The 20,523-nt window shown below is 63.3% G+C and overlaps 1 protein-coding gene across 1 annotated transcript; it reads left to right on the top strand.

The window, feature by feature from the left end:
• Window positions 1–618: 618 nt before the first annotated feature.
• Window positions 619–20,397, top strand: CDH15 (cadherin 15). The gene is made up of 14 exons (XM_045440011.1): window positions 619–1,347; window positions 7,563–7,721; window positions 7,919–8,074; window positions 9,178–9,322; window positions 13,398–13,558; window positions 14,455–14,583; window positions 15,069–15,254; window positions 16,315–16,568; window positions 17,157–17,299; window positions 17,462–17,698; window positions 17,970–18,209; window positions 18,390–18,526; window positions 18,744–18,911; window positions 19,838–20,397. The coding sequence occupies exons 1-14, from the start codon at window positions 1,192–1,194 to the stop codon at window positions 20,036–20,038; spliced, it is 2,472 nt and encodes an 823-aa protein (XP_045295967.1). The 5' UTR covers window positions 619–1,191; the 3' UTR covers window positions 20,039–20,397.
• The last annotated feature ends 126 nt before the right edge of the window (window positions 20,398–20,523 follow it).

Here is a 20,523-nt window from a genome sequence, read left to right on the forward strand (position 1 = left end):
CCCCAATCCAATCAGGCACTAATTCATCCCTTGATTGATAGGATGAGGCTGTTATCTCTTAACCTACAGTGTTAAAACAAAGCTGTTATTTCTTCAGGCTCCAGGTTGGCCCTACCCTTACAGTGGCCCTTAGAGGCTGCTCCCCAGGCCCAGGGTCTCAGAGCCTGGAGATGGAAAGGCCCCCTCTCTGACTCCCCACCTCGGAGCAGTGAGTGCCAGGGACACGATCGTTGCCAGAGCCTCCTTCAGGCAGCCTGGCCTCCTTCCAAGCAGGCCAAGGGCACAGATGGTGCCACACCTGCTCCACGGCCCACGATCTGGACAGGAGAGCGGAGGACCCGCCCCTGCCACAGAGAAGACCCAGGCTCCCTGGACTTCCCCCTCCCCCCCCACTCCTGCTCAGGGGGCAGTGTGTTAGCTCCTAGGGTCCTTCCTCTGTCCTGCGCTCTCCACCCTCCGTTACTGTGTCCTGGGCCTGTGAGCGACAGACACACACACACACACACACACCAGGGGCACAGGTCTTGAAGAGGAGAGCAGCCCCAGAACAGGAGGCCACGGGGGGGGGGGGGGGGGGGGGGACCAGGGGAGGGAGGAAGGGCTGTGGCTGGGTGGGGAGGGCCAACCCCAGGCGAGGTCTAGGCCTGGCCTTCCTCTGTGCTAGCCCTGAGGATCCACAGAAACAATTCAGGCGCAGGGGAGCCCCACCCCAGTGCGAGAGACTGTGACCGGAGATGGGCAGGTAGGTGCCAGCGCCCGATAGGGTGCTCAGGGGCTGCCATCAGACAAAGCCCTCAAGGCGCAGGGGAAGAGCACTAGGGGCAGAGGAAGCAGCCAGTGCAAAGGCCCTGAGGCAAGAGTGTGTCTGGTGCATTCACGGAGCAGCAACGTAAAAATTAGTGGATGGACGAATCCATCCACTCTGGCTCCTAGCCCAGCCCCCACCCACCTCCGTCTTTTTTGCCGGCTTCCTCTTCTTAGTACTGGACTCCCAGGGCTCCGCCGCCCTGGACAGCCGCCTCCGGACTGGTTCCGCCCCGCCCCGCCCCGCCCACACGTGCTGCCGCTCAGCCCCAGGCCCTGGCTCCGCCCCCGCACACGTGCTGTCACTCAGGCCCCGCCTCCCGCCGCGCACACGTGCTGCCACTCAGACCCAGGCCCCGCCCCCGGCCTCCTGCTCCGCCCCCGCACATGTGCTGTCACTCACTCGGGGCCCCCGCCCGCGCACTTGTGCTGTCACTCAGCCCGCGTTGTGTCCGAGCAGGAGGCTGCCGGCCGGACACTCGGCCCCCGCTCCGCCGGCCCATGGACGCCGCACTCCTCGTCGCCCTCGGGCTGCTGGCCCAGGTAAGGCGTCTGGCCGCGCGGAGTCCCTTGCCCCTTGCCCTACGGCTTACAGTGGGACGCTCCCGGGGACCACTGGCTCTGGCCGCCTCTGGAGGACCCATGAGCTGAGGGTGCCCGGTGGGCAGCTCTGTCCAGGGCGTTCTGTGCCCCAGCGGGGTCCGGAGGCAAAGGGTATCCGTCTCCGACTGAACTGGACGGGGAGCCAAGCTGGGTGGCCGCCCGGAGACCACCTAGCAGGCGGGTCCTTCCCCTGGAGGTGCGCCCCTCAACCCTGCCCGACTTGTGGTGAGAGCCAGGGAGAGGGGGGCAGCAGGAGCACCCCAGCTGGACGAGCTGGTCGGCCGGTTCCCTGACGCTCCTGCTGGGTAGGCAGGTGACCCTGGTTAGTGACCCTGGTGAGTGGAGTCCGAGGCACCTCCATCCTGTGTCCCGCCGGCAGGGGCAGCTGCGGGCTCTGCCCTCCAGGAATCCACTCTCCCCTGGGAGTGCCCTGGGAGCCAGGCCCCAGGCACACAGCCCACACCCCCACACTCCCCCCATGGCCCCAGTTCCCTGGTTTCTCTGAGCTGGGAGCGGGGCAGGATAGGAAGAGGCACAGACCACTGCCCCTCTCCCCACCATGGGCACCCCCTCGGAGGGGGCCACATCTCTTCGAGTCCTGGGCCAGGTGGCCCTTTGGACGGGGCAGGCACTACTCCGAGCCTGGGAGTGGAGCCGTGGCCTGCCTTTGGGGAGCAGACTGAGTCAGGGTCACAGGCCAGAGGCCAGGGCCGGGCAGTGGTGGGACATTGTGCATAATAGAGGACCTTATTTGCCTTATACTTGACAGGTAATGAGCTCGAGGGCTTGGCGAGTGCCCATAGGTGCTTGCTGTTTGGGTCCCAGACACTGGTGAGGACAGTCAAGTTTCCCAGCACCCACTCTGGGCTTCTTGAGTCCCCCTGACTCCCAAAGATCTCCCAGCTGTGGCTGGAAGCTGGTCAGATGCCCTCCAGTTGGACCCCTTCCCCCCCCCCCCGCCCAGCAACTGGGCCTCGGGACACCCGGCACCCCTCGCTCTGGTCACCTGCACCCCTGCCTCTGGGCCCACCTGGGCCTGGGCTCCCCCAGCCCTCTGCTGGGAGGTCGCACCGTGCACAATCTTCTTGTGCGCCCTCCCACAGGACCGTATGCCCCCACACACTGGGCTCCACTCCAGAAGGCTCCACGCCTCTGATGCCCCCGCCCCACTTGCTGTAGGAGCAGTGGTCCACCCCCACCCTGCACCAGACCCAGTACTTTGGGCAGGCACCTGACGGAGACCTGCTCTTTTGGGTTTGGGTGGGTCTGCAGCAGGGGAGGTCCTCTCCCTGGGGCTCTTGCGGAATGACCCCCGCACACAGCTGGAGGCTTTGGGGATTTGGGGGATCAGCCAATGGGGCTTGAACACAAGTTCTGTACTCGATGTGGCTCAGATTAGCGCATGAGGGGAGCTTTTCCTAGACCCCCCCCCCCCGAAATACATCCGTGTCGGGGCCGTACCCACCCCTCCCCCATCCAGCTCAGCTTTCAGACTTTTGTCCTCTCCTGTCGAGCCACATGGCAGCTGAAGGCTGCCTCCTGGACATCCCTTCCTCCACCTCTGTGAGCTCCCGAGACCCACCGGCTGGCCCCGGGCGAGGCAGGGCTGGCTCCGGAGGGGCCCCAACACAGGGCTCTGCATTGATCCGGTGCTGACTGTGCCTTTGGGACAAGGCACACCCCTCCCCCGCCTGTGTCCCCTAAAATCTCACCTAGGGGGCTTAGAGTGTGTACTTTCAGAGCTGGGCCCTCGGGCCCCTCCCTGGCCCTCAGTGCCCCCCTAGCTGGCCCTGCCCTTGGGGGGGCGGGAGTGGGGAGTGGCGGAGCCTGGATGATTTGGGGCAAGCTGGTGAGCCACACGGTTTCTGGAAGGAAGGTGAGGCCTTGGCTGCACTCCTGGGGACTTGGACATGTGAAGGCCCCCACAGGCAACGTGGGAAAGGCCGTGGAACAGGGCCGTGGAACAGGCTGACGCAGGCCACGTTCTCTAGTCACGTTAATATGACAGTAGCTGGGGCGGCAGAGGGCAGCTGGCTCCTGGACCATTCTCTTCCCCAGGTGGACAGGGCAGCCCTGGAGCATAGTGGCCCTCACGTGGCCGAACCTGTCCCTGCAAGGGGGATGCTGGGGGGTGGGGGGGGGGTGGGAAACAGCTGCTTCTCTCACCCCCTTACTTTGGCGCCTCAGGAGACGTGCAGGGGCCTCTCTGGGCTGGGGCAACAGCTGGGCCCATTCCTGGCATGCCTGATGCCGGCCAGGCCGTCCAGGAACGGGGTGGTGCGGATTCCAGCCTGGGCAGAAGGGGCTCGGGCCTGGGAGGCTCGTGGGGGGTGCAGACCAGGAGCTCTTCCCTCCGCCCGGGCAGACCCCCCCGCCCCGGGCCCCTGCCGCCCCGTTCCGCCAGGCTCCAGGCCTCCCACCCGCTTCCTAGATCATGAAACCTCGAGCCAAAAGCACTGTTGGAGGGGTCTCCACTCACACAAGTGTGGGATTAACCCCGGAACCTCTCACTCGAGCTCGCGTCTGCAGCTACGTTTTGTAAGGTTCGCCCAACGACGCCGGACGGGGTAGCAGAGCATGTTCCCTTCCCCTAATGCAGTCGCGACGCGACGGTGGACAGGGTTCCAGGAAGCTGGGCCACGGGAGCAAAAGTCCAGCCCGAGCTCAGGCCTGCCGCCTGCCGTCTGAATCTCAGCAGTGATTTTAGGGAGCCCCAGGGGCCCCTAAAGGCCAGCAGCTCCAGGAGACGAAGCGGGCCGTCCTCACTTCCCGCCCAGCCTTCCCGGTGCACGGCTTCTCTGCCCGGGGTGGGGGAGCACCCAGCTCTCTTCCCAGGCTCCAGGGAGACGACGCCGTGGCTTAGAATTCTTTGTTCCGAACCCACCGTGGGCTGGTGGAGAGAAGCAGAGGGCCCTGTGGGCCACACCAGGAAGAACGGATTCCTACAGGGGTGGTGGGGATTACTCAGCCGCTGGGGTTGGGTGTGGGGCTGGGGGCGGTCCCCGGGGAGGGACAGTGGCCCTGGTGTCTCCAGGGCTTCCAGACTGTTCTCTCGGTTCTTGGTTAAGGCAAAGGCCAGGGATGAGCACAGGGGTATCGTTGGGCCTCACTTGGGGGCACTGGGTTCGTCACACCCATTGGCTGTGGCTGGGCGTGGGAGCAGCACAGTGGACGGCAGAGGGGAGCCCACGTCCACTCGGTGGTGCCTTCTCGCTCTGCCCACATGCTGGGGGTCTGTGTGAGCTGGCTTTGTCCGTGTGGCTTCGTTCTGGCCCCAGATATCCCGTGGTCCCCGGGCAGCTCCCAGACCCTCCCCCAGCTGGCCACGTCTGTCTTCTGGGAAGGGGGTGGTGGGAGGAGCCGGGCTGGCCGGCGGAAGTGGGCTGTGGTCCGGCCCAGCCGCCCCACCCACCGCAGCCTCTGATCTGGGCAGGGGGTCCCTGCCAAGGTTCTGTGGTTTCTGCTGACCTCCTGAACTTGGGCCGTGGAGTCCCAGGCTCTGCCACGACCGCACCAGCCCCGCACCACGCTGCTGGGCACGCTGCAGCGTAAGCCAAGGCCGCTGGCAGAGACGGGGGTGAGGGGCAGCCGGAGGCTCTGTGCTGGGCTGGACGGGGCAGAGTGTGTCCCCCAGCATTCCTCCAAGAGCCTGAGATCAGGGGCTAGCCCCCCTGCAGACCGGCCCCCGCCTGCACCCCCAGTCCTGTCCACCTCCCCACACTGAGGCCTGGTGGGGAAGGTGCTCCTGGGAGCGACGTAGCTCAGAAGCTGGTTTCCCTGGGGCCCCCACCTCTGCTGCTCTCTGGCCGTGTGGGCTTGAGCCAGTGGCTCGGCCGCTCTGAGCCCTACTCTGGGTGGCTGTGAAACCAGACAGCCCTCGTTCCTAGGGGGCGTGAGGGCTGAGGGAGGGCCTAGGGAGGGCAGAAAGGGCTGAGACAGGCGGACGCTGAGCCCCGTGCCGCCCTCGGGATGCTCAGGAAACAGATGCTGTCCCCGCTAGCACGGTGACAGAGGCCAGCAGGGCTCCACTTGGCGGGAACACGGTGCTGACCTGGAAGGGTTTGTGCTCTGTGGGTTTGGCGCGACGCCCGAGCCGCCCCAGGCACTGCCGGTCTGTCGGGCTGGAGTAGCTTGGGGGCCTGGCCAGGAGCTTGGTCCTTTTTATAAACCATGTTCGCTGCCTGGCAGATTCCAAGCCCCTGCAGGTGACAGTGCCCCTGGGATTTCAGGTGAGGAGGAGGAGGAGGAGGAGGAGGGGGATGATTCCAGGCCTGGGGACCCGGCTTGGGGCCACAAGGAGAGCTCAGCTGTCATGTGGATGTTACTGCTGTTTTGTGAGCAAAGCGTGTGGAAGCGTTGTGTGCTGGCCCTGGGCGGTGAAGGTGCCAGGGAGTAGAGCGGAGGGTTACATGGGATGGCAACTGGCATCTCCTTCCTGCCCCTGTCCCATCCCGCCCAGAACACCCCCCTCACTCGTCCCTGACGCCTCTCTTCTGAGACCACGAGACCACCCTGTCCCATGCCCACTCTCCGTGGACTGCGAGGCCCCAGACGGAGGCTGGGGGTGAGCTCACGGTGTCGAGGAGGCACAGGGCAGCCAGGGAGCCACCCTGTCCACCTTAGCTAAAAGGGAGCGCCTCCTCCAGAAGGACCCAGGCCCTGGAGACCCTTGGTGGGGCCAGAGAGCTTCTAGGGTCATCCCTAGAGCACAGAGGGCTGGCGTCTGGGAGGGGGTGTCCACTCTGCATGCCCCCAGCCAGCCTGTCCTGCCTTGGGTTTGGGGGAGGGCAGGGCAGGGGGCAGCTGCCAGTGTGGGGGGGGGGCCCGAGCAGCCTCAGAGGCTGCCTTCTCCAACCCCCAAAGCCAGCTGGGTCCCAGCGCGTGACCGAGCCCCCCCCCAGACCCCACCCGAGGTGCCGCCATCTCTCACCAAATCCAACGGGACCCTGTGCCCCTGGACCAGAGCCCCTGTGCCCAGCCAGCCACAGTGCCCGGTCCCACACTCAGACCAGCCGGCACCCTGTTGAAGAGCCTGGTGCGGAGACCAGGGCCGGGAAATTCGGGATGTGTTTGTGCTGCCAGCCCGTCCCTGACTCATGGGACGGTGCCTTTTCTGGGCCTCGGTTTCCCCACCTGACCTGGGAAGGTGGGGCTACCTGTGGTCACTACGGGGAGCGGCCAGTGGGTCTCGAGAGACTTCTGACGAGTGCCCTCCTCCCACCATGCTCCCTGATGGCCCCAGTTCTGAGCCCAAAGGCTGGCCCAGGGGAGGGCCTGAGCTGTGTCTGCATGCCGCCACCCGCCCCTGCGGAGGAGGGGGTGAGCACGGCTGCCACGTGCTCCCCGTCTTCCCTTGGCAGCCCCCCCGGCCCCCCCGAGTGTGGGGAGAAAGAGGAGGGAGCACCCCCAGGGCCCTGAGGATCCCGGAGTAGTGGTGTGAACCCTCCCACTGGCCCCGTGGTTGGGAGGAAAGCAGGGGGTCGGCACCCGGTGTTGTGGTCCCGTTTCAGCCTCTTGGGCCCTGTGAACCCCCCAGCAGCTAGGCCAGTCTGCACGGTGAGGTCGGGTAAGTTTGCAGGCCCTGCTGAAACCCTGGAAATGGGCTGAGCCTCCAATCCCACAGAGCAGCCTGGAGAAGCCCCTTCCGACCTGCCTGTAGGGCCTCCGTGGGCACCCGCTTCTGGGAAGCATTTGTGGGAGAGGGGAAGGGTGGCCACACCCTGTTAGCCACAGTCTTCTCCCACGAAGTGTCCCTGGGAGCCTCCCCCTGGCAGCTGTTGCCAGCAGCTGCCTCGTTCGTCACTCTGGCTCCGTCTGCCCCCTGAGCACCCCATGCTCCCCAAGGCCCGGTGCCTGCGCCTCCCTTGGGCCACTCCGGGAGGAGGTGGGGGCCCGGCAGCCTCGCTTCGGCCGGCCGGTCGGGGAACATCCACCAGGCCTGGGGCAGCTCTGGCCGCAGGGGCTCCCAGGAGACGACAGGAGACACATGCAGGGCTTTGGGGGCTCCAGTCTTGGGGTGTGGCTCTGGGGTCTCCCAGGACCATGAGCTCAGGGCTCTGATGGGGGCCAAGGTTATGGTGGGTTCACTGTTCTGCGGCCGGGCTCGCTGGGGTTGCATGCTATATAATTGACAGCCAATTGTGCCTTTGTTGCAGAGCCTGGGCCTGTCATTGGGGGTCCCTGGGCAGAGGAGGCCCAGTACCCTGTACCCCTGGCACCGGGCACCTGCCCCAGGCCGTGTACGAAGAGCCTGGGTTATCCCCCCCATCAGTGTATCCGAGAACCACAAGCGTCTTCCGTACCCCCTGGTGCAGGTGAGGGGGGCACAGACAGGGGAGGGGGGGGGGAGTCCTGGGGGCAGAGCAGGGGCTGGGCTGTCCCTGGAGGGTCCCCGAGGGCAGCACATCTTTGGGGTCATAGGCCGAGCTACTGGGGGAGGAGTCAAGGCCAGGAAGAGGGAGGGACCCTGCCTTTTGGGGCACCTGCCCCAGCCGGGCTCCTTTCTTGGCAGATCAAGTCCGACAAGCAGCCACTGGGCAGCGTCATCTACAGCATCCAGGGCCCCGGTGTGGACGAGGAGCCCCAGGGCGTGTTCTCCATTGACAAGTTCACCGGGAAGGTGTTCCTGAATGCCATGCTGGATCGGGAGAAGACAGACCGCTTCAGGGTGGGACCCGCTGTGGGGAGCGCTGGCAGGAAAGGGCGGGGGGGGGCTCCTGCCACCACCAGGCTCCTGGTCTCAGGGTTGGGACTTGAGGGCACATGTCCTTAATTGGTAGGTGCAGACAGGGGTTTGGGACTGTAGGACCTGCATTCCAAAGAAGATGTTCAGGATTCTGTTCCCATTTAACAGATGAGTGTGAGTGAACTGAGGCCCCGTGGAGGCGGGGCTTGGTCCTGCCTGGGGAAGCGGCACTGGGCAGCCCCCGGCAGAGCCGCTGTCAGCCTCCCAGGAAAACACCGCTGGACGCTGGTGTAGTTTTGCCCCAGTTTTGCCCCCAGCCTGGCCATGTGTGCTGGGGGTGGGGCGTTGTGCAGAAGCCCACGGTATGGCACGTCCCAATGGCAGGTGTCCCTTGACTCTCCGGGGAAGGTGGCACGCGATCCCCCTGCCCCAGAGGCATGGGATTGTGAGGCTTGAGAGAAGGGAGCAAGAGGCCATGGAGGGGGGAGGAACCTGACTCCGCACAGAGTCCGGTGTCCTGCCCAGCCTGGAGTCTCCAAAGTGTTTTGAATTTGCCCTGGAGGAGGAGGCTTCTGACTTGGCTTTTTCCGTGCCCTGAACGTTCTTCGTCCAGACTTTGAGAACGAGCTCTTGGTTCCCTTACACAGGGAGTTATCAGACAGAGACCACAGTCCTACCTGGGCACCATAGCATGCCCGCTCTCCAGAAGCAGGGAAGTGGCTTAATTTCCGTTTCACAGGATCATGAAGCTCCAAGAGGAGCCTGCACCGATTAGCAGAAGGGACGGAGTGGGAGCGCTAGTGAGACTGTGCCTTCAGTCGCACACAAAACATACCTGTGAGCTTCCCGGCAGCCAAGGCGAGAGAGGAAGCGAGGCGCTGCCCTCCCTTGCTGTGGGCGAGCAGGCTGGTGGCAGGGAGGTCTCGCTGCTGCACACTCGCCCCACCCCATGCCCTTTCTCCCCCGTGTAAACTGGTGTCCCCAGCGGGACACCGGGTCTGCACTTGCTGTCCCTTTGCACGGCCTGGTGGGGGCCACCAAAACTGGGGGAGCACAGCACCAGCCCTTGCTCTCTGCTTGGCTAGCTAAGGGCCTTTGCTCTGGACCTGGGAGGAGCCACCCTGGAGGAGCCCACAGACCTGGAGATTGTGGTTGTGGATCAGAATGACAACCGGCCCGTCTTCAGGCAGGAGGCGTTCAGCGGCCGGGTGCTGGAGGGAGCAGTGCCAGGTGAGGCTGGGCGGCTGCGGCAGGCGTGGGGGGCTCTGAGTCCGTCAGAAGGCCCGGGAGACTCAGCGAGACTTTCAGTGGTCCTTCAGAGCGTCCAAAAATAAGCAAGCGGACTCTCCAGGGGTAGGGACTTTGCAGTCACTTCCCGTTTCAGTGTAAGTTTCACACCCCAGCCTCTTCCAAAAAGCAGTGAGGATTTACGGTGGCCGAGCTGGGACGGAGGCTGCTGCGGCACTGAGGTGAAATCCACACAAAACAGGACTGACCGGTTAAAAACGGGCAATTCCGTGGATTTAGCACCCTCACCATGATGCTGTAAGCCTGTTTCCAGAACGTGTCCATCCTTGTTTCCCAGTCCTACATCTCGATCTCAAACAAGGCACAACCTCCTGTCCGGACGGCCTCGCTCGCCTGACCTGTTCCAGGCAGGAGAGACCTTCCTGCTCTGGTCCCAGGGGCTTGAGTCCAATCCCAGGCCAGCCTTCCGCCTGAGAGGCTGGGAAGGGCGGACTCGTGGGAGGTGCTCCCACCCCCACCCGTCTGTTTATTTCACCTTTTTCTTCGTGTTTCAAGACTCAGAATGACCTTTTTTTTTTTTTTCTTTTTGCATACTTTCAGACTTGCAGAAAAGTTAAAAAGAATTGCAACAGAGTCGTGACGTTGGTCATGTTTGCGTCTTTGTGGATTATCTGCTTGTTTCCACCATTAGATTGGGACGATGGTCCCGCTCCACCTCCTAAGCTCGTTCCCCTCCGTCTGGAGCGGTTCCTTAGCCGTTAGGCGTTCCTGACCCTGATGTGGTTTTTTGTTTTTTTTTTCAAAAAAGTTTTATTACGCTAAAAATACACAGAAGTGTTACCATCCTAACAATTTTTAAGGGGACCGTTCAGTGGTGTTAAATACATTCTGAACGTGGGGCGCCTGGGTGGCTCAGTCGGTTCAGCATCAGATGTCGGTTTCGGTCACAGTTCGTGGGTCCAAGCCCCATATCGGGCTCTGTGCTGACCGCTCAGAGCCTGGAACCTGCTTCGGATTCTGTGTCTCCTTCTCTCTGCTCCTCCCCTTCTTGTGCTCTGTCTCTCTCTCTCTCTGTCTCTCTCAAAAGTAAGTATTTAAAAAATACATTCAGAATGTTGTGCAGCTGTCCCCACCACCAGTCCCCAGACCCTGGTTCCCCCTTACTTTCCACCTCTGTAAATCTGTATACTCTAGGGACCTCGTATAAGTGGAACCTTCTAGTATTTGTCATCTGTGACGGCTCATCTCACGAGCGCAAGCATCCAGCTTCATCCGTGTTCAGGATCTGCTTCCCTTTTAAAGCTGGACAGTAGTCCATTGTGTGGACAGACCACGCTTCACTTGTCCGTCCTCCTGTAGATAGATACTTGGGTGGCTTTCGCGCCTTGGCTACCGTGAGTGATATTATGCACGTGAGTTCACGTTCCCGCTTTTGGTTCCTTGGGGGATAAACCCAGAAGTGGAGTTGATGGATCACACGGCGATTCTGTGTTTCATTTGAGTGACCACCGTGCTGTTTCCACGGCGGCTACACCATTTCACACCGCACCAGCCACGCGTGGGGCCCCATTTCTCCGTGTCCTCGCCAACACTTGTCTTCTGGTTTTTCATGATAGCCATCCCAGTGGGTGTGAACTGGTGTCTCGTGATGAGGGTTTGCGTTTCCCTAACGACTACTGATGTCGAGCACCTTTTCATGTGTTTTGCAGCCATTTGTATATTTTATCTGGAGAGAGGCGGATTCAAGCCCTTTGCCCATTTTTGAATTGAGTTGCGTTTTTGTTGAGTTTTAGGGGTTGTCTGTATATCCTGGGTAGTCCTTCACAGAGACACGATTTGCAAGTGTTTTCTCCCGTCCTGTGGGCTGCTTTTTACCCCGTTGATGGTGTCTTTTGACGCAGAACATTTAAAAATGTTCACGAGGTGCAGTTTGTCCGTCTTCCCTTTTGTTGCCTGTGCCTTTGGCGTCCCGTCCAGAAATCATCACCAAATCCAGTGTCGCGAGACTTTTGCCCTCTGTGTTCCTCCAGGTTTTACAGTTTCAGGCCTGACGTGTAGGTCTTTGGTCCGCTTGGAGTGAGTCTTTGCGTGATGGTGTGAGGGGAGGGGCCAAGTGCGTGCTCTGGGCTGCGGACGCCCAGTTTTCCCAGCGCCGGGTGCCCAGAAGACCGACCTCTTCCCCCTTGCACGGTCTCGGCACGCTGGCCGGAAGTCGTTTGGCCACCTGTGCGAGGGTCCGTTCCCGGACTTCCTGTCCCCCTGGCCCGCGCGTCTGTCTGTGTGGCCACCCCACACCGCCGTGATCCCCGTACCTTTGGGGTGGTTTTGAAGGCAGGCGGTGTGAGTGCGCCCGCTGTGTTCTTGGCTGTTTGGGTTTCCTGGAGGTTCCGTACGAGTTTTAGGATGGTTTTCCTATTTATGCGAAGAAACTTGTCCTTAGGACGTCGATGGAGACGGTACCGAATCTGCAGATCACTTTGGGCAGTGCTGACATTGAACAGCGTTGACCTCGCAGTCCTGAACATGGGACGTGTTTCCGTTTACTTGGGTTTAATTTCTTTCTGAAGCGTCTGTAGTTTTCACTGTCCAAGTGTCACACCTCCTTAGTCCTAACACTGGCGTTCTGAAACACTTACTCGGTTATTATTTTTTTTTTCAACGTTTATTTATTTTTGGGACAGAGAGAGACAGAGCATGAACAGGGGAGGGGCAGAGAGAGAGGGAGACACAGAATCAGAAACAGGCTCCAGGCTCCGAGCCATCAGCCCAGAGCCCGACGCGGGGCTCGAACTCCTGGACCGCGAGATCGTGACCTGGCTGAAGTCGGACGCTCAACCGACTGCGCCACCCAGGCGCCCCCTTACTCAGTTATTTTGAAGAACATGGGTTGTCCGGGTGGGGTTTGTGTGGTTGGATTCAGGATTTGCACTCTGGTAACACAGTTCTCCTCAGTGTGTCCTATCAGGAGTGTGTGTCCCGTTCCTGGAGATGTGGACTTCGATTTGCCTGGTTTAGGGGGTGTCTGCCGGGCTTCTCCACTGTGATTTTTTTTTTTTTTTAGTTTATTATTTTGAGAGAGAGAGTGCAGGGGAGGAGCAGAGAGAGAGGGAGAGAGAGAATCCCAAGCAGGTTCCGCACGGTCGGCACAGAGCCAGACGCAGGGCTCGATCCCCTGAACCATGAGATCGTGACCTGAGCTGAAACCGAGTCAGACACTTAACCGACTGAGCCCCCAGGCGCCCCTCCACTGTGATTTTTCCATTTTCCCCCTGTAATTAATAGGCATCTTGTGAAAGGTCCTCTGCCACTGTGCTCGTTCTGTTTCTCCTTAAACTTCCATTCCCCAGTGTGAGCATCTGCTCATGGTCCTTGTCTGGGTCCATTCTCCTAGGGGCGGGGTGGGTGGTTTCCTACTTCCATTGTCCCTTCACCCTTTGTCAGCGGGCTTTCTGCCCTGTGGACGTGTGTCTGCAGATGCTATTTTTGTTTCTATGACTCTGGACCTCCGGAGTCTGACTCGTTCGGTGGGTTATCATCCACTACAGCCGTTGCTCTGATGCCCACATTGTCCGTGTTTGGCCAACAGGAGGCTCGTCAGATTGGCTGCTGTTCGGCCCCGGCAGCAGACAGAACTGGGAGACGTGCTTGTGTGTGCAGACACGAGCGTGTGTGTTGTGCGTCTGTGCACGCGTGTTGCGTGTGTGCTGCTCACACCTGTGTTTGCACGTCTCTCTACTTCTGTTAGTTCGGCGTTCCCGCCGGTTCGGAGCTGGCCCGCTTTCCAGCTGGCTCCCCACGTCTGACCCCGGGCTCTCAGCCCCTGCTGGACTGTCTCCGTGTCTGGGGGACACAAGTGTCAGCTCTCGATCGAACGTGTATATCAGACGCTCTTGCTTCCTCCTCCAACCGGCGCAAGGCAGACGGCTTAAATGTTCAAGTTCGTACAGACCCATGGGGGCCTGGACCTGGCACGGTGGGCCACGGACGGCGAGGCGTGTCCTGGGCCCAGGGGTTGGCACCCACGCGTGTCCTCCCTGCTCGTCCCTGTCCTCACCAGGCACCTACGTGACCAGGGCCGAAGCCACAGACGCCGATGACCCGGAAACGGACAACGCGGCCCTGCGGTACTCCATTCTGGAGCAGGACGGCCCCCAGCTCTTCAGCATCGATGAGCACACGGGGGACATACGCACCGTGCAAGTGGGTCTGGACCGCGAGGTGAGGCTACCGCCATGAAGGCTGGGGGCCAGGGCCGCCAGGGTTGCATCCTTGCCTGTCTTCTCGGCTCTCGGAGGCTCATTCCAAGCTGGGCCCTCCGCCCCAGCCTTGCCCACCCTGCGTGCTTCCCCCGACATGGTGGAAGGGAGCCCCCGCCTGCTGTGGATACTCCCAGTGGCTCTGGACACAAACCCAGCTTGGGACACCGGCGTCTCGTGGCTGCTCGTGGGTTTAGGTCCGAGGAGAGTGGGAAGGGCCCTCCGTGTGGTGCCTGGCCCTGACGAGTCCTGCCGAAAGCCTCCCCTGCCCTGGAGCCTGCCAGGCCTTGGGGCTTCCCGGCATGGGGTAGGCCATCCACCTGGCCCCACACTGGCCAGTCGTGCTCTGGAGTAACAGCCACTCTCTGTCTTTGCACACTCTTCCTCCAACGGGACCCCTGCTGCTGCTCACAGCCAGGCTGCTGCACAGCTTTGGCACCTCCAGGAAGCCCTCCTTGGTTTCCCCGCGGCTACACACACAGCTCTGTCTAGTCACTTGCCGCATCAGGTGGCCTTCGTCGGTCCCTCTTTCTGCCACTGGAAGTGGCCCCTCAGGGCAGGGACCCAGCTTGTTGGTTCAGCTCCAGCATGCTGTGGTGTTCCGTGAATGCGTATCCAACTCGACGCCTGGCCTCTTGCCCACTCATAGTCTGGGCTGGCTGTCGTGTTGTCAGACCCAGAGGGCCGGGCGGCACATTTTGCCCCAGAGCTTGGGAGCAGAAGGTCGGGTGCTGGGGCTTGTGATGCGCACAGGGCTCTCCCGTGAGGCTGAGCCTGGTGCTGTCTGCTCGACGCCGCCCCCCCACCGGGCCCTACGGGGCCACCGGGGACCCTGAGTGCGCATTGCTGTGTCCCCAGGTGGTCGCCGTGTACAATCTGACCCTGCAGGTGGCAGACATGTCTGGAGATGGGCTCACCGCCACGGCCTCAGCCATCATCACCCTTGAGGATGTCAATGACAACGCCCCTGAGTTCACCAGGGACGAGGTACTGCCCCCGACCACACCCACGCTGGGGACTGTCCTTCCCTCCTCAGGCTCCCGACAGAGAGACAAGGACTTGTCTGAGGACAAGCACAGAAACCCAGGTTAGACTGGTGGCTTGTGCGCACGTAGACCCAGAGAAGCTCGGGGAGACCCTGGGGGGAAGCGTCCCCCCGAGACCCCTCGGTGGCCCTCGGGCAACAGGAAGGAGCCTTCCCTCCGCCCCCGCCGTGTGGGACAGAGCAGCCAGCCCCAGCCTCCGGGACAAGGCGGCACACAGGGCACCTGGCCCGCAGCTGAGCCCGCGGACAAGGCCTCATGGGGACCCCTGGGGGGCCGTGATTCCCAAGGCCACAAGCCCGGGAGGCTCGGGGGGGGGGGGGGGGCGTGGGCAGCGGAGTCAGCGGGGGGAGCAGGGGTGGGCGTCCCCCCGCGGGGCCACCCCCCGACCCCGCAGCCCCGGCGGTAACGAGGGCCGGGCTTCCGTAGTTCTTCCTGGAGGCCACGGAGGCTGTCAGCGGAGTGGACGTGGGGCGGCTTCAGGTGGAGGACAGGGACCTGCCGGGCTCCCCAAACTGGGCAGCCAGGTTCACCATCCTGGAGGGTGACCCCAAAGGACAGTTCGCTATCCGCACAGACCCCAAGACCAACGAGGGCGTGCTGTCTGTGGTGAAGGTGAGTGGGGTGCACGGCTTCCCCGGCTGGGGTCTGGCTTCTGGACCCGAGCTCAGGGGGCCCCCGTTTGGGGCAGAGCAGAAGGCTAGGGGACCCGGGAATGCTGGGGTTCTGGGCGCAGGCCACGCCGACCCCGGGGCACGGGGCCGGCCACAGCCCGGGTGATATTGATGGAGTGCTGCCGCTTCCGGTGTGGGGTGCCGTGTAGACCTGTGTCAGGCGGGTCTGAAGCCAGGACACAGGAGCAGCGGGAGACACACGCACACACGGGTGCAGACCTGCTTAGATGCTGACGCACAAGGAGCGTTACTGCAGGAAACGGGTTTGCAGGCCCAGCGGGCTGGGAACTCAGGACCCAAATCTTTCCTCTAAAGGAAAATCTCAGCTTTGTTCTCGACGGCTGTGAGCTACGGACGAGACCCACTCAGGTCATCCGGGACAATATTTAAATTTTTTTTTTTTTTTCAACGTTTATTTATTTTTGGGACAGAGAGAGACAGAGCATGAATGGGGGAGGGGCAGAGAGAGAGGGAGACACAGAATCGGAAACAGGCTCCAGGCTCTGAGCCATCAGCCCAGAGCCCGACGCGGGGCTCGAACTCACGGACCGCGAGATCGTGACCTGGCTGAAGTCGGACGCTTAACCGACTGCGCCACCCAGGCGCCCCAATATTTAAAGTCAGCAGGTGGCAGAGGTTAATTTAACCCCAGGTGCCAGTCCCCTCTGCGTGCCCGGACAAGCGTTGCTTGAGTCACCAGGGAGGATGCCTGACCAAGTGACGCACGAAGCTGGTCACACGCCGCCTAACAAACTCATTCTGAGTGACAAGTAGCTGTCATTTTTATGTTATTCTTTGCGGCTTTTGGTCCTGAATAATTTTTATTTGTGCAGGACTAATGAGGGACAGGGAGAGTAGGGGCTGGGAGGAGAGACTGAAGGGGCCGCGGTCCCACTGTGGGGGCCTCGCCCTGCCCCGTAGCCACATCCGGGCACCTCGAATGTAAGGGGGGCCCGGAGTCCTGAGCGACCGCCCCCCCCGGTCCCCCCCCCTCCCCCCAGCCCCTGGACTACGAGAGCTGTGAGCAGTACAACCTGAGAGTCGCGGTGCAGAACGAGGCCCCCCTGCAGGCGGCCGCCCCCAGGGCCGAGCGGGGCCAGGCCAGGGTCAGCGTGCGGGTGCAGGACGTCAACGAGGCGCCCGTGTTCCGGGAGAACCCACTGCGGACCAGCCTGCCTGAGGGGGTGCCCCCGGGAACCCCCGTGGCCACCTTCTCTGCCCAAGACCCTGACACGCAGCGGCTGCAGAGGCTCAGGTGGGGGCCGCCGGGATGAGGCAGAGGGGGCCGACGGCCTCCTCTGTCCGCTGCCCAGCCGGGGCCCGGAGCACGGTGGAGGGTTCCCGTCAGAGCCCTGGTCGGAGGGTAGAGGGCGCGTCTGTCCGTGTACAGCCCTGAGCATCCCTGGGGCCTGGAGCCCTGTGCGTACGTGCGTGTCGGCATGGACTCGTCCCAGCAGGCCGGGCTGGGCGCTTGCTGGCCCACCGACGCCACCCGGTCCGTTCTGGTGAGCCGGTGTGTGCCGGCCGGCCCTTCGTGTGTTGGATGTCCCCCTGGCCCTGGCCCTGTGGATCTGTGTCTGTCTCCACGGTGCCCACGCGCTGAAGCCTGGCTGTGGCACTCACTGGCTGTGGGGCCCTGGCCCTGGGCCTCACCTGCCTTCCCTGAGCCTCGGTTTCCTCATCTGTCAATTGGGACAGAAACCACCAGCTCAGGGCAGTTGGGGGCCTAGCTTCAGAGGTGCGTGCGTGCACACGTGTGTGGGAAATGTGTGTTTCTGTATGACCACGCCCCTAGGGGTCCTGTGTCTGCTCAGGGTCACTCTGTCCCCTCTTCGGCCCACAGCTACTCTAAGGACTATGACCCAGACGACTGGCTGCGGGTGGACAGAGCCACGGGTCAGATCCAGACCCAGCGAGTGCTCAGCCCAGCCTCGCCCTTCCTCAAGGATGGCTGGTACCGGGCCATCATCCTGGCCTACGACGATGGTGAGTGCCAAGCTGTGCCTGGGCGCCGGGGCTCCCGGACCCGGGCCGGGCATCCTCGTTGCAGCCCGAGGGCCGAGAGCTGCGCGTGCCTCAGAGCCGATTCTCGGGTGGGCAGTCTGCCCCAGCAGGGCAAGGAGCCCACCTGGCCTCTCCCGCCTGCAGCCTCCCCACCCAGCACGGCCACCGGGACCCTGTCCATTGAGATCCTGGAGGTCAATGACCACGCCCCTGAGCTGTCCCCGCAATCTGGTAGCGTGTGCAGCAAGCCAGATCAGGGTTCTGGCCTTCTCCTGGGGGCCACGGATGCGGACCTGCCCCCCCACGGGGCTCCCTTCCACTTTCAGCTGAGTCCCCGTGTCCCAGAGCTGACCCGGAACTGGAGTGTCAGCCAGGTTAACGGTGAGTTTGTCCAAACACCGGCCCGCGGGTGCAGCCCTGAGACCTGGGGGGCGCTCAGCACCGTGGTCCTGCTGGTTCCCGCCGCATCCTCGGGCGGGGCAGGAACTATCACGCCCAGTGGGAGGATGGGGAAACTGAGGCCCCAAGTCTTGGGATGCTCACCCACCAGGCCGCTTCTCGGAGCAGCAAGGGGCGCGGAGGGGCCCTGGAGGGGCAGGGGCAGGGCGCGTCAGGTTGGGAGGCCCCTGCTGACCTTGGGCGCCCTCTGCAGTGAGTCACGCGCGCCTGCGGCTCCGGCACCAGGTCCGGGAGGGTCTACACCGCCTCAGCCTGCTGCTCCGAGACTCCGGGCAGCCGCCCCAGCAGCGGGAGCAGCCCCTGAACGTGACGGTGTGTCGCTGTGGCCCAGATGGCGCCTGTCTGCCGGGGGCCGCTGCCCGGAGGGCAGGAGGCGTGGGCGTCAGCCTGGGCGCCCTGGTCATCGTGCTGGCCAGCATCATCCTGCTGCTCTGTGAGCGCCCGCGTCCCGACACCTGCTGCCCTGACTCCGCCTCCTCGCAGGCCCCGCCCCACCTTAACCCTCCCTCCCCCCCCCCCCAGGCCCCATACCACCCGGTCCCATGCCCCACATGTCCAGACCCGGTTGGATGACCGGGCACCCACCACCTCCTATCTGTCCCCTCCTGCCCAGTGCTCGCCCTGCCGGTCGCCCTCGTCACGCGGTCCCGGCGGCAGTCAGGGGACAAAGGGTTTCTGCACGGGCTGCAGGACGATCTCCGGGACAACATCCTGAACTATGACGAGCAGGGGGGCGGGGAGGAGGACCAGGTGAGGGGAGGGCGTTGGGGGAGGTAGTGGTTTAGAAATGCTAAGGGGTTGGAAGGGTCCCTGAGAGCCTAGGCCGTGGGTCCCCCTCCAGCACCCCTCACCCCACCTTCAGGAGGAGGGAGTGTCCCCCGCACCCCCCTCATCCCACCAGGGTGCCTGGGACCAAAACCCCACCCTGTGATTGATCGGGGCTGAATTCTGCCTACTGTGTCCCCAGGATGCTTACGACATCAACCAGCTGCGCCACCCAACAGAGCTGGCGGCCTTGTGCGCTCCCCTGGGACGGCCACCACTGCGCCGAGATGCCCCGTTCGGCCGAGTGCGCCCCCAGCCACCCCGCATGCTGCCCACCAGCCCCGCTGACATTGCTGACTTCATCAATGATGTAGGTGTCCCTGGAGGTGTGCAGACAGGGGCAAAGGCACGGGGGCACGCACATAGGGGCTCCCGCCCACGCCTCTGTGAACCCTCCGGACGCACACCATTTGTGGAGAGTGGGTCCGTCGCTGGGAACCCCAGCTGAGCTTCTGGGGAACCCCTGACAATCTGAGAGCTGGGTGAGGCTGGGGAGGTGCAGGGGACCACAGGCACAGGTCCCCTGGAAGAGGAAGCTGCCCCCCACCCCCACCCCGGATCGCGCTGAGCCTGGTTGAGCTGGGGTGGGTTGGAGCTTGCTCTGCGGCACTTTCCACTGGACACCGATCGACCAAAGTTAGCGTGCCCCGAGGCTGGGGGTGCAGCTGTCAGTCGCATCCCGGAACCACAGTTATGTGGGCACAGCATCGGCGAGTTCTCGCAGTCAAGGCGGGGGAGGCTCAGAAGGCAGGCGGCCCGGTTGGATGGGCTGTGGGGGAGCAGAGGGTGCCGCCTGCCGGCCTGCCCGACGCCACACCCGCCCGCAAGCACAGGCCTTGATTCAGAGGAAGCCCCCTACAGATGCCTGGGCAGGGGTTAGGCCCAGGCGCAGGTCCCGGTTAGGAGGGCGTGTGACCCCTTGGGTGAGAGGACGGACGGAGGTGGACGGGACAGAACCCTTTGCAAAATCTTTAAAAGGCAGAAACGGGGGTCTCACCGATGGGGTGTTAGGAAGCCTCACGTACCCCAGCCCTAAGGAAAAACCGCCCAGAGGGAGGTGGGGCGGGTCTCCCAACGGTGCCTGCACTCAGGGCTCTGCCCCTCCCCCCTCCTCTTCCCGCGGGGCTGGGGGTGGGGCTCCCTCCTCGGGGTCTCGGGCTGAGCGGGCTGCAGCCTGAGCTGGGGGCGGGGCTTGGTGCCGGCAGGGATCCTGAGCTCTCCGGGGCCTCTCCGCAGGGCTTGGAGGTGGCAGACAGTGACCCCAGTGTCCCGCCCTATGACACAGCTCTCATCTACGACTACGAGGGGGATGGTTCTGTGGCAGGGACGCTGAGCTCCATCCTGTCCAGCCTGGGGGACGAGGACCAGGACTACAGCTGCCTGCGGGACTGGGGCCCCCGCTTCGCCCGGCTGGCTGACCTGTACGGGCCCCCGTGAGGGTCGGAAAAGGGCCAGGGAAGGGGGGGGGGGGGCTTTCTGATGCGGACCCGCGTGCCCTGCTCAGGGTACAACCACCAGACACGGAGGGCAGACGTCTTTCCCAGGACAGGCAGCCTGGCCTCCAGGCCCGGCTGACGTCTGTAGAAGCAGCCAGGGGGCCCCCAGGCCCTTGGGCAAGTCTACTTCTCCCAGGGAGGACAGAGACCGGGGGACCCAGCGCCCGGAGAGCGGGAGCCAGACAAGCCTGGCGTCAATCAGCCTTCCTTGGGGTCAGAACCCCCACCTCGCCGGCCCCCAGCGGCCTCCCACTCATGCCGCCCCCCCCCCCCCCCCCCCGCCACTCCTGAATTAAAAATCTGCCCTTCTCTCCAGTGCCGGTGGCGCGGTCCGGGCTGCCCCCCCCCACGGGGGGGAGAGGGGGGTAGGGCGCGCGGCCCGAGAGAAGCAGCAGCGAGGACGCCAAGTTCCACGGATGCCTTTAT

This window comes from Leopardus geoffroyi, chromosome E2 (assembly GCF_018350155.1).
Source record: "Leopardus geoffroyi isolate Oge1 chromosome E2, O.geoffroyi_Oge1_pat1.0, whole genome shotgun sequence".
NCBI classification, from domain to species: Eukaryota; Metazoa; Chordata; class Mammalia; order Carnivora; family Felidae; genus Leopardus; species Leopardus geoffroyi.